General features: G+C 34.4%; 1 protein-coding gene across 6 annotated transcripts in view; it reads left to right on the plus strand.

The window, feature by feature from the left end:
• The window catches only part of BCAS3 (BCAS3 microtubule associated cell migration factor), a 799,405-nt gene that overhangs the window by 419,929 nt on the left and 365,414 nt on the right, over window positions 1-14,062 (plus strand). For all 6 annotated transcript variants that reach the window (XM_037808130.1, XM_037808128.1, XM_037808132.1 and 3 more), the window contains exon 16: window positions 13,303-13,453. In XM_037808130.1, the coding sequence (XP_037664058.1) occupies window positions 13,303-13,453 (151 nt within the window). The remainder of the gene's footprint in view (window positions 1-13,302; window positions 13,454-14,062) is intronic.

Consider the following 14,062-nt stretch of genomic DNA (forward strand, 5'->3'; position numbering starts at 1 on the left):
TTTCTGCTATGACAGAAGAATTGCAGGGAAGGAAGGAGAGTAATCATTTCTCAAGTGCAGTGTGCCCAGGGATGGTCATGGTATCTCTCTCCTCTTTGTGCTTCTCGTTCTCAAGGATTTTCTAGGGAGTTTCTATGTAGACAGGTAAATTCATGGGTTTGCTTTTGGAAAAATAAGTTTAGAAGACAAGGACTTGAACTATTTATTTACATTCATATGTGTGCTGAATTTGATTTCTTTTTTTGATGAGTTCCTCTGTTACAAATTGTTAATAATTTAGGCAGCTAAATTGAGTATAGGTTTCCTGTTTTCTTTTTTGAACAGAATATGTAAGCATATTTTGATTGGAAGATATTTAAATGTTTTTCAGTTGGAAATAAAATGTCTGTGAATATAGAAAGTTTTATCTTCCCTGTTCTCAAAAATGCTGATTTGGCCCTTTTGCGGTATACTCCCATCTTTGTATGGTTGTTAAAATCAGTTGCTCTTTCCCATCTGAAGGAAATGCATCTTTGACACTTCTCATGACCTGAGTCATGATGCTGAATTAGAGCCAGAAAATATGCTTAACAGTCATGGGTAGAAAAAAAAAAAAGAAAGGGAAAAAGGAAGTCTTCTGGGAGGGCAGCATGAAGGGGGATGTTAAGGGGAGAAGAAGATTCTTTGCTATTTTGGTTTCTATCTTTTTTGATTGTTAGGATAGTTGTTTATACTTTACTAGTATACTTGTTCAATAGAAAATTAATTGTTCCTCAAGTACACAGTGTTTAACCTAGACGGAAAGCACAATTTATGCAATTTAAATAATTTTGAGTTCTCCAATTCTAAAAAACACACTCTATATCTTGCATTTCAATATTTCCTCTTGTTATAGAACATTTTTATTTCAGAACCAACTCCTAATAGTTATTATGTCTTATGTGTTCACCAGTTTAAGTAATAAAGCTGTATTTGTTGAATCAAGCAGATTATTTTCCATACTTTTCCCTTGAATAGCGAGGTGCTTCTCTTTGCTATGTTGGCATGGTATACAATTCATTGTGAGTTAAGGATTAAGGATGGGAATGGGAGAGCTAGGTGGAGGGTATTTTCAAGAAAGAATTTCTATAAAGAGTTATACTTTGGAGAACTTATTTCCTATCTAGCTTGGGGTTTGAATTGTTGAGTGATTATCATTAATTCACTAAGGGTAAAACTGTTCCATTCTGAGCATAGTTCCAGTAGTGTATTTGACCTTGATTCAGAAGAGAAGGAAATTTTGAGGTTGCTTAATTCTTAAGGTAAAAGGCTCAAGATCTTTTAATTTTTACATAGTTAAGAAGAATTTTCTTTGTCCCCTCTAGTGCTAAATATAGTCTATTTACTGTTTCATTGTTGAAAGAGTGATAAACAACAATCCTAGTGTTTAAAATGAATAACAAATTGCTAAAACTTCTTAAATACATAGAGAGCCTTGGGTCATAATAAATTTGCTTTTATGTCAGAATCTGAAAATGCTCTAAGAATAATAAACTAAAGTAATGAACTTCTCACCTACAGGAAGGAGATTTTATTTATTCACTGGAAAAATTTGGGTGGACTGTGTGATTGAGACTGAATTGTGAAGACTAATGTGTCAAATTGAAGAGATGTCACAAAATGTAATATAGAAGAAACGTAGCCAAAAGATTTTTTCTATTTATTGCCCTTTTTTTACATACCTTTTAACTCTGAAACTTTTCAGACACTTTTTTCGTATTTCAATAGTATTCCTCATAGCCACTTCTATTACCCCTCCCTTTCTATCCTTGCATCTTATAAACATTATGTCTAACTCTTGATCTCATCTCTTTTTGTAAGCTTATTTTTGCTTCTTAAGTTTTTGACACTTGTGGACTCTCTTTTGTATGTACCCTTTTGGAGCAGTACTGGACTATTCTTGCTGTAGGTATAGTTTTAGCCATGTTTATAATTTCTTTTTGACTTAATTTTTTTAAGTGCCAGCTTTCCAAATTTATGGAGTTTATTTTAGCCCCAAGGGAATAAAAATTTTCTATTTTACATGCAATAGTAGCTACCCATTAAGTTAATGGTTAACAAGTGATAATATATGCAGAATAGAGAAGGAAAAAACAAGCAAATTATTTGTTTATAAATTTCTTTTTTTAATTATATATATATATATCAGCGCAGTTTCAGTTTTTCTGAAAGTACAGTTTTAATTCTAGTGACAGTTAATAAGCACTAGCACAGAACTCCATGCTGGCAACTCTGTATGTAGCAGGAAAAGGTGATGACAATATTATTAACCTCAATCCCTCATCTTGTATAAAATTGAATTCTTCCTTTTAAGTTCTTTTGCGGGTTCTTCCTACCTCCTCCTCTCTCCCCAAAGTACCTATAATGATGTCTATGGTGACAGGAACCGGTTGCTTGAAAAAAAGCAACAAATTCTCCTCCTACCCCCCTTGGAAATGCATTCAGATTTGAAGTATTTTTACTTACCATGTACCACCCCAAAAGAACTTATGGGAAGAAACAAATGAATGCACAGGAAAAATTGACCTTGAACTATTTCTGTCTTTAATTTTGTTACCTAAACTGGTTGTTATGTTAACAGTCTTTTTAAAAAGACTACATATATATATATATATATATATATATATATGTATGTATGTATGTATATATATATAAAATTCATTTTCTCTTAATTATGTGTTTTATTCTCCCTGGCTACTGTGAACAAGCATTGTTTCCGCCCAGTTTGGTATGTGGGTCAGGAGGCACTGTTTCTCACCAGGGCGCTGCTATTTCCTCTTCTTACTTGTGTAGATTACAGATTATACTGAAAACATGCCTGAGAAAAGGTCAAAAAGGAGGGTGAAAGTTTGGAACTGCAGCTGGGAAGCTTGTCATTCTCATCTAGAAGGGAGAAAAAAAAAGAAAGAGAAGGAGAGGCTCCCAACCAAACCAAAAACACCCCACGTGCAGGGAATTCCCATTTGGACAGGATACTTGTTATATATTCTGAAAGGATTTTATTTAGTTTTGATTAAATAATTATCAGGTGTTTAGTTGAGAAAGCTTTAACGTTAAATTAGATGGCGAGCAAAAGCCAAGTATTGTCTTTAACTTTTCAGAACTCGGCTTTCCAGTGATTGGTTCAAAACAAGCTACCATTTTACTCTTTTTGACAGAGTCAAGAATTTGGGAGCTTTTCTACTACAGAATTAATGGAGTTAAACTCATTGGTATATTTTGGATTTTTATCCCTGTCAATTCCACAGCAGGATATTGAAAGCAGACCAAAAGCTTTGGTCTTCTGGGGAAAGCAAAAAACAGACAAAAGCCCCATATGAACTGATTATCCAATATTTATTCCGGGAAGATTTGATCGAAGTAAGGAACAGAACATCTACCTGAGGTCTTAGAAAAGGGAAGGTGTTTGAAGGAGAACAAAGATAAAGGAGTATTTGGGAACAGGGCTCTTCCTGTAGCATTTTTTTTTCTGGGGTGCCAGGGAATCACATTGTCATTGGCTTTCAGAGTGCTTCACTAATACAAGTTCAGAATGCAAGAGTTCAAAATAAAATGGCCGACTAAGGACACAGGGATGCTTATAACCTAGAGCAAGAGCGGATGGTGTGGATATTTTTCTGGAGAGGTGATGAGAAGAGAATTTATTTGATACAATTATAGGAATGTAGTATATTGAGTTATAGAAAAGTTTCTATTGTAAAACTTCAGAAAAGTGGAGTGTCTGAGGTGAAAAAGGTCTGTGTCCATGAGAAGAATGAAAAAGAAGGTGACACACGGACTGCCTAATAACATTACTCTCCCTTCGGCCAGTATTACTGCTGCCTAGTATCTGTTTGATTTTTTACAATGAATCTTTGCCATTTTTATGCCTGTTTATCCCTACATCCCTAATGAGAAAAGAAGACAATGCTCTGTTTTGGTCCACTTAATTCCACTGTAGTTGTTTCTCATATCTTCTATTCTTTGATCCTTAGTAGTAACAACCTGTAGTTGTGCTTTAGAAACCTATAACAAATTTGTTTTTTATTTTTCTCACCATTAAGGTGCTGTTTTGAGGTATTTCTGATTTATGACTCTTACCCCTTTATTGCTTAATATTATTTTAACTGATTTCATTTCCCTCAGTTTTCAATATGGTATTGCAGTCTGTACAATAGGGAAATTTTAAAAAGGGGAGCAAGAGGCATGTAATTTCAATACTTGTATTTTTCCTCTTGTTGTCTGTATTTAAGAAGCAATACATGCATACATAACTAAACACATGCACATCCTGATATTAACTTTAATATTTAACATACTATGAAATGGTCATGTATACCAGGATCTGGCTTCAGAAATTTCTTGTAGCTGGCAGTTTGCCACATTCACATGTTTTCATATGACTCCATTCAGAAGCTAAAAATACCAACCTGGCAGCTTCTGCAGAAAGGGTAAAGATAAAACAGAAAAGAGTTTAGCTTTGCAGCCACATTACCTGGGAGTTGCTGCTGATGTCTTTTCCACAAATGTCCAAGTTTGTCAAAGCCTAGTAAATCTTGGAAAGTTTATTTTCCTTGTAGCATCTGTGTTTTATAATGGGTCTTTTAATTTGTTTTTACTTTGTCTGCAGGGATTTCTTTTGTCCGGAGTTTTCAGACTCTGTCTTTTTTTTTTTTTTTCCTGTGGAAGTAAGTCTGTTAATGATGACTGGTTTGGGAATATGCCTCTCTGCAAAGCTGACCTGACAAGCTGTTCCTCCAGTGCAGCAACAAAGCCCATTGTTATTTTCACTATTCACTTTTATCCTCAACTTAATCCATTTTTCCTCTGTTTTTATTGTATAGGATGCTTGGGAAAACATAATTCAGGACAATGAATAAATGTCAAAGTGGCACTGATGTTAGCAAAACTTTTAATAAACAGTTCATACCATGTCAACCCCACATGTGAGCAGTGGTACTATGTGTTAGTATGGAGATTGAGAGCTTCTTTTTCCATAAGTGTACCTGTGGGCACAGTCACGGAAAGTGCAGTGTACCTGCAGGCACAAAAGGTGGTTTTCATAATTCCTTTTCAAAGCTGCAGACTTGGTCAAGACAAACACAAAAAGTAAGTGGTTGAACCCCATGATGAAAGAACTCCAATTTGCCTTCTTCTTGGTTTAGTGCTTTGTATTATAACATTAAAAACAGTAATAACAATAAAACATATAACTAAAGAGAAGCAAAAAACAAAATATCATAGCTTTATATGTCAAGAAAAGTTTTAAAAATTACTGTCTTCTCAAATAAACTTCCTGCGTTAATTTATTGATAGTTGGGATTTTTTCCCCAAGAGGATTCTACCTATCCTGAGGACTGGTCAGCCTCTAAAAGATCAAGGCTCTCGTGGATTTGGATAAAGACCCAAAAGCCTGAAGCTTTATGCAAAGTTTATCAATATAGAGTAAGCTCAAAAACGGGGCTGAGAGTCTTTGAAGAGCTTATTTTCTAAAACTGTCTGGTTGTGCCAGAAGTACCATGAGAATACCCATTCTCATGGCATTTGTCACTTAAAGGTTTTGTCCCAACCAGAATTTGAAAGTATAATGGTGTGTAAAATAGTATATGTATTTTGAGGTTTTATGAAGTCCCCTACAGGAATGGCAATTAAAAACCTCTGCTCTTTTCACTGTACTCATACAATAAAGAAATAAAGAGAAAAGTAATAAGAAGGATTAGTAGTGGTGGTACCTGGCATTTATGTAGTGACTCTGTCTTCAAAGAGCTCAGAAATTATAATTTTATTGCTATCACATATATTCCTGAGTAGTGTTTAAAAAAATATAGTGTTATTCTTTCTCTCTCTGAAGAGGGAAACTTAAGTAGTAAATAGAGGGACTTAACCCACTTCTAAGACTTAGGACACCACAAGTTTCTTCCTGCTGAAGGCTATTATATTAAGAGGCTTCAGGTGTAATGGACCATCCTGGCTATGAAATTTAGGCTTGATATAAAACTAAACTAACCATCTGAAAGTCTGTTCTTAAAATTAACAGGTCTAGGTTCCTGGCCAAATCAAAATAGATAAAAGCAGAATAGTGAAAGCCATGGACTCAAGTCATCTGGCTATTTTCTGAAGTACTCCCCTCCAAATTGATTCTTCTGTAGATCACAGGGTCATATTTTCCTCTACCTTCTGAATGTGGGAAAAATATATTTGTTTAATTCAGTCAGCAAACCTTTATTGAGCTATTAAAGATTAGGAAGATACTACCCCTACTCTGGATGAGAAGTCTCGAGTCCCATGGAGGATTAATGTGGAAGATTTTTAGATTCTAGCATAATTTCCAAACGAAATACATGAGAGAAAAGTTAGGGAAAAATCGTTCATGACCATGGATTAGGAACAGTAGAAGAGAGAAGAACATTTTTCTTGTGTAGTTGATTTTATTGAATTTATTGTATCTGAACTGTAATTATCCTACTTTCAGTTTAAAGGTTTAAAACTTAAAATGATGTAGGTCATTATGTATCAGCTATTGAGATTTCTTATCTAAGACAGTTCCCTCATCTTACTACCTCCTGCTTTCATTTTTCATAAGTCTCTCATCATACCTTTATTTTCTAGAAAAGCAAAGTGAGAAATTTCTTTCTCTGTGCTCAACATTTTTATATCTTAACACCTCTTTTAAGTTCCTCTCCATTCTGTAAAACAGTAAGTTTTATTTTTTCCTCTTAGTTCCTGAAACATTTTGCAAATATCCTTAACATGTTTTTCTCCCATTTTTCATTTTTTGTTTATATCTCTAACCTGCCACATGAACTTTTTGAATGTCCCTTGGAATAATTCATCCAGGACTAAAACAGAGCCTGATACCAACAAGGCTCAAAAATGTGAAATAAAAGAATGAATGTTAAATACAAACTTTGCTTGACAGTATCTCTTCTTGTTAATGCCTTCTTAAGTCTGTGTTCTATGTGCATTATCTTGATCATTTCCTATCATCAGTCCCTTTCTTTATCTCCTACAATCTCACTTTCCACCTCTACTGAAACGACCCTATTGAAGATTACCAGCATTAGTAGCTTTTTCTGAGTTTGCCTTCCTGAACCTCATTTTATTTTATTAATGCATTTAGTCTTTCTATGAAGCTATCCTGAACCTCATTTTATTTTATTAATGCATTTAGTCTTTCTATGAAGCTATATATATAAATTTCCTGTCATATATCAGGTATAGACATCCAGTAATACAGGAGATAGACACTGCCCCTATCCTCATGAGTATAAAATCTACCCAACTTAACTTTACTCTTTCAATTGGTCTGGTTTGAGACAGAGGCTACACCACACCAAAGGTAGGAGTGTTATTTGAGAATACAATAGCAGAGTGAGAGAGATGGATCTAAAGTAACTTGCGTGCTATTTGAGGAAGCACTCCTTTATCTTGGTGAGCCAGTGAAGGCTTTTATGACATGACTAAAAGATTTAGAGCTTGTCAGGGAATCACTTCATTTTTTTTTTTAATAATTTCAAATTTTCTAAAATTTACAAACTATCTGTACCCACCAAGCAACAACTTCTTTCCCTTTCCCTCATCTCCTGATATCCTCTAATCTACTTGCTGTCTCTATGAATTTGCAATTTCTAGGTATTTCATATAAGTGGAATCATGCAGTATTTATTATATGCCTTGTTTATTTCACTCAGCATAGTGTTTTAAAGGTTCATTTATGTTATAGCATGTATCCTCATTTCACCTTCATTCATTTCATCTTCATTCATCATTCATATATCACTTCATTTTCCTAGACCATTTATCCTATCTGTAAGGTTCAGTGATCTCTAAATCTGTATTGTTCCCTTGCTAAACAGTTCTCCTCTGCCTCAATTGAAAGTCTTAACAAAACTGTGAAATCATTTTATCTTCTCACTGCTTTCCATTATACATCCTTTATTCTGGTTACAGAGTCCTCACTACTTTTCACATATATGCTATCCCTTTACACCTCTGTGCCCTTCTTCTTCTTTTTTTTTTTATTAAATTCAGTTTTATTGAAATAATTCACACACCATACAATCATCCATGGTATACAATCCACTGTCCACAGTATGATAACATAGTTATGCGTTCATCACCACAATCTATCTCTGAGCATTTTCCTTACATCAGAAAGAACCAGAACAAGAATAAAAAATAAAAGTGAAAAAAGAACACCCAAATCATCCCCCCATCCCACCCCATTTGTCCTTTAGTTTTTATCCCCATTTTTCTACTCATCTATACACTAGGTAAAGGGGGTGTGATCCACAAAGTCTTCACAATCACGCTGTCACCCCTTGTAATCTACATTATTCTATAATTGTCTTCAGGAGTCCAGACTGCTGGGTTGGAGTTTGGTAGTTTCAGGTATTTACTTCTAGCTATTCCAATACATTAAAACCTAAGAGGTGTTATCTATATAATGCATAAGAATGTCCACCAGAGTGACCTCTCGACTCCATTTGAAATCTCTCAGCCACTGAAACTATTTTGTCTCATTTTGCATCCCCCTTTTGGTCAAGAAGATACTCTCAGTCCCACAATGCCGGGTCCACATTCATCCCCGGGAGTCATATTCTGCATTGCCAGGGAGATTTACACCCCTGGGAGTCGGGTCCCACGTAGGGAGGAGGGCAGCGAGTTCAGCTGTCGAGATGGCTCAGTTAGAGAGAGAGAGGGCCACATCTGATGTGCCCTTCTTCTTAACTTTCATGCTTAGAATATTCCTTCTCTCCTACTCTTATCCACATTTTGCCCATCTTTCAAAGCCTAGCTCAAGTCCCATTTGCTCCACAAGTCCTTCTCCAATTAATTGTTCCCACATCCACTTATCTTTAGTATGGTAATTAGCCCATAATTATTCCTGTTTCATATATATTAGGATGTTAAGTGTCATAATGACAAGGAATACAGTTGTAATCATAGGCTAAGGCACTCAACAAATATTGGTCTACCAGCTGTGAACTTTCTATGATGTACACAGTCCTTGAATTTCATTAGCTACTGATATATTTAATGGTGCAGTCCAGTTGCATATTCAAATTAATATTAGCATAGTTGTCTAACAGTGAATCTTATGGCTATTGATGTCTATATTGGTCTTGAGTGCAAAAATAAATCACCTTGAATGGCTTAACTATAAAGCAGATTTTCTGTTGCTCCTCTATGACTATCAAGCACATTGCAGTGGGATTCCTCACTCCTCTCTTTCTTCATATTTCCTACAAGGTTTATGTTCCATAGGTGTAGATATTATTGCCTAATTTCTTAAACAGCCTAAAGTGTCTGGTGTACATTGTGAATGCTGTATTTTGTTATCCCTGCAGCAGGTTCTATTAACATTAAGTGAATTTTGAATTGGAAATTGGGGAGATAGGGATAAAGATTTATTTTATTTGCTTGAATTTCCTATCTTTCCATTTATTTTGCTAAAGGGGCATTTATCAAAGTTTTGCTTCATAATTCCATAGAGTAGAGTAACAAGATAGATTTGTTTCCAAGGAAAAGTAGCATTTGTTTAAGCTGTTATCCTAATTCTGAAGGCATCTTCATCTTTTTATGACTTTTTAAAAAGGGAATCTTGCCTTTCTGCTACCTCTGAAACTATCATTAGATACTCTCCTTGAAAGTTCTCCCTCTGTACTGCATTGGTGCATTAACCAATCTCTGATGTTTTTCACGATGTCTTTTGGAAATAAGATATTGATTAAGAACTCTTTTTTTTTTTAATTCTCTTACTGTCTACATAATTTATCTCAATTCAAATCAGTAAAATATTTATATGTGTGTGTTTATTGGGTCTATTATTTATAAAGGACCACATTTATTGCTAAATATCTAATTGGTGTAGATAATTTTTGTCAAAAGTCAAGAACGATTAGGTCAATAAGATGTTTTCTGCATGGAAAAATTGTTGGATTATAATTACTGGACTCATTTATAGCATATTAAATGAAGTAATTATTTTAACATTTCTCTGTAAGTGTATGAATACCTTAGACATTTGGCAAGCAAGAAATGCAATGTTGGTGAAAGGACAGATGCGTAGATCAGTGGAACAGAATCCAAAAGTATCGCCACACACATATGGTCAGCTGACTTTCTTTGAATCAAAATGTTTATAGTTTTATTAATCTTCTGGTCAAAAATATGCACAATTACTAAACAAGTCACTGAGGAATCGTTACTCCTTATGTTGTCCAATCTCTAACTCACTTTCTGCAGCACCAACATCAGCTTTTGAAGTCCTCCTGACTTTACTTCATTATGTTCTTATGTTCCTTTTGCTGTTTTCTTGAGGTATTTTTCTTTTCATGCAAGCCATATCTTGCAAGTCTGCATTTGAGTCCTTTTTTTTTTTTTAATTTCATGATACAAGGAATTTTAAATCATGCCAAAGCCAGTTGTCTTGCCATCACCAAAATGCATTCTGAATCCAAATACAGCAAAGTCGTTTGCTGTGGTCTTGTACATTTTGGCTAGTCTTTCCTAAATTTCTGTCTTAGATACGGGTGAAGGACATCAATGGTCATTTGTTTCTGCTGAAGTAGTCAGTTGGTCATGTACTTCCTGATGGTGGGTGACCCTCAGGCAGCCAGGGAGGAAAACAGCTGGTCAATTGACTTTTGACAAAGGTGCAAAGGCAATTCAATGGAAAAGAATAATCTTTTTAATGAAAAAAATGATGGAACAATTGGATATCTATATTCAAAACAATGAACACAATGAGCCTCAAACTGTACCTAACTCCATGTACAAAGAGTAACTTAAAATGGATCATAGTCTACTCTTTCCTCTTGTATTATACTAGCCAGGACAATTAGCAATTAAAAAAATCCAGATTGGAAAAGAAGTAAAGCTTTCTGTGTTAGAGGTTGACATGATCTTGTGTATAGAAAATCCTAAGGACGCCATAAGAAGCTATTAGAGCTAAGAACTGAGTTCAGCAAGGCTGTAGCATATAAAGTCAATATAGAAAAATCAATTGTATTTTTATTCACTAGCAATGAACAATCCAAAAGTGAGATTAAGAAAACATTGCAAATTACATTTGCAAATTTCTTCAAAAAGAACAAAATACCTAGGAATAAATTGAACCAAAAAAGCACAAAACTTATACACTGAGCATTATAAAACAGCATTGAAAGAAATTAAACAAATGGGAAAGGCATCCCCATGTTCTTGGGTAAGAAGTGTTAATATTCTCAAGAATGTAGTAATCCCCAAATTGATCTATAGATTCAACACAATCCCTATCGAAATCCCAGTTGGCTGTTTTTTTTTTTTTTTTAATTGACAAGTTCTTTTGAAATAATGAATGTAATGAATGGCTCATCCAAGAAGAGCCAAAAAAAAAAATGCTTCAACTGTCTTTTGAAAGAAAAGGAATTCATTACAATTTTTCTCTATCCGTTTTCTATCTGTAGTCCATTTGAAAAACCGTTATGGCTTTTCAGTCTGCTTACTCTTACAGAGGTACTTTAATATTGTTACTCTTTCTTGGAAAAGGTGACTGATCTAGGGCTACACTGGTTGAAATTTAAAACTTTGTCTTCAGTTAGTTCCATGTGGATCTAGCCTAGGGTTTGTGTAATGTCTGTTTTCGAATGTACAAGTTATTTAGGAACCTAATTATCACTATGAACTTCCTCTGATTGGGGATAAAGCCAGCATTTCACAATATTATGGAAATTCAGAAAAACAAGCAATCCAAACTTTCTAATTCTCTGTGGCTTGTATCTGAAAAGCACTTTGATCTATAATAACAAGGCTGGCTCCTGTGTTGTTTCCTTTCTTTCCTTTTCTGCTTTTATATTTCATACTTTCCTGTCTATGAGATTTGTAGCTTATTTGCGTTTTGTGGATATATGTTGCAAGATGGCGACAACAAATAATATAGAAATAATAAATGTTCAAATGAGTGCTTATAATCCAGAATATAATATGTTCTCTTCTGATTTCTGGTCTCCCTGCCTTGAGTGGCTTTGTATGATTTCTGTTTATGTTAAACAAGCTATAAAAATTAGCATAAGGCTTCTGCTCAACACAATTACCTAAAACTTTAGAAATTTGTCATGAAAGTGAGCATGGGTCCTTCCTTGCCTCAGGCTTCAGATATCACAATGTTGAAGTAATAGACATTTTAGGTAATATTTTGACAGTACTGGTTAAAAAAACCAAGAGGAAAAAACTCCTAGACCAATATTTGTAAGGTTGTGGTAGACTTCAGTTAAACTTTAGGGATTTTTGTTTCACTTGTTTGGGTATATGATCGTTATTATATTTAAAAAGCCATCTTTTTACTCACGTCTCATACTTTCCTAAAAAAAAACTACTCAAACCTAAATATAAAATAGTAAACCTTATTTCTAGAAGAAATCATAGGAGAAATATTTTGTGAACTTTGGTTAGGAAAATAGTTCTTAAGTCTTACACCAAACAAATTGATAAATTGGCATTTATCTAAAAAATCTTTTGTGCCTTAAAAATCTGGTGGGTGAGTATAAAGAAAGCTGTATGCTGATAGAAAATATTTGCAAATTGTATATCTGACAAAGGACTTGTATCCTGAATATGTAAAGAGCTTTCAAAACTTAACAATAAGATCTAGAAATAAACTCTTTTAAGATTAACTTTTATTTCACAGTTTATTTGCCCAGATTATTAATGATCCATATTGACTATCCTTTTTATTTTTTATATAAATGTCTAGCATAAAATAAAGTAAAAATGTATTGATTTATGTTTTTAAATTTTGTAATGGGGAATAGTGAGAGTTAGAAAGAAGGAGCAGTTTTTTGCCTGTGACTTTTCAGTCATTCTCAACCTATGTCTCTTACGCTTATGCTCTGTGAATACTCCTCCTTATATCTTGTGTTTCTTTTACCTTCAGAGCCCTCGGTTGTGGCTGCCATGGCTGGAATATTCTCCTCCTCACGTACTTTTGATCTTCCCATTTTATTTTCCCTTATGATGCTATATTTCTTCATAATGCTATCAAATTATATTTAAATTATAAATTAATTATTCGTATAACTATTTAACGTCTATCCAACTCTATATCCTCCACATCCCTTCTCCAAAGACTAAAATCTCTATAATCAAGTCATACTTGGTATTACCAGAATTCTTTGGTTTCTTCCCATCCATATAATTATAATTCACTTGGGATCAATTCTGCCTTAGATACCTTTCTTAAATGATTAATGAAGTCAGTACAAACCCTATCAGAGACAGGGAAGCTTCCATTGGTGGGAATTAATTTTATTTGTCTCTTTGTAGGGAAATTGAACAGCCAAGACTCCTACAACAATTTTACCAACAACAACCCTGGCAACCCTCGGCTCTCTCCTTTCCCTAGCTTGATGGTAGTGATGCCTCTTGCACAAATCAAGCAGCCAATGACATTGGGGACTATCACCAAACGAACAGGGTAAGGCCTCAAGCTTGATGTTTTATTAACAGCTCTGTTAGATGGTTCAGCGCCTAAAAATAAAACATACTTTTTCTTTGTGTGGTTTTGATTATGTTCTTCATTTCCACCCCACATGAGCCTTAATAGCAGCATATGAAGTACAAAGTATAGAAATTGCACAAACATACTCACACACAACCACGTACACACATATCCATAGAAAAAACAGAAGCAGCGACAAGTTGTGAAAACTAGTATTGGCTAATACAAACCAGATCGATCTACTCAGTCTTACACTTGCTGTCTTGTGGCTTTGCCTAAAACTGCAGTTTCATGATCATGAGGACATGATCTGGATTCATAATGATTCCCAAATGTTGTTTGACACAGATACTAAGGAGAGAACTTTGGGTGATGACCTTGTTTTTAATACTTTGTAAACTTTAGGAATAATTTACATACAATCATCTGTCATCAGTATCAGGACATGGTGATATTATGGGTACTGTTTAAAAGCTAAAGTCCTAAAATTTGGGTTTTACTAAAGATTAGTCATTAACATCCTCAAAGAAACTTGGAAAATCCAGATTGAACCATGAAATTTATGTCTGTAGACAACTGACCTGT

Source organism: Choloepus didactylus, chromosome 18 (genome assembly GCF_015220235.1).
Source record: "Choloepus didactylus isolate mChoDid1 chromosome 18, mChoDid1.pri, whole genome shotgun sequence".
NCBI lineage: Eukaryota > Metazoa > Chordata > Mammalia > Pilosa > Megalonychidae > Choloepus > Choloepus didactylus.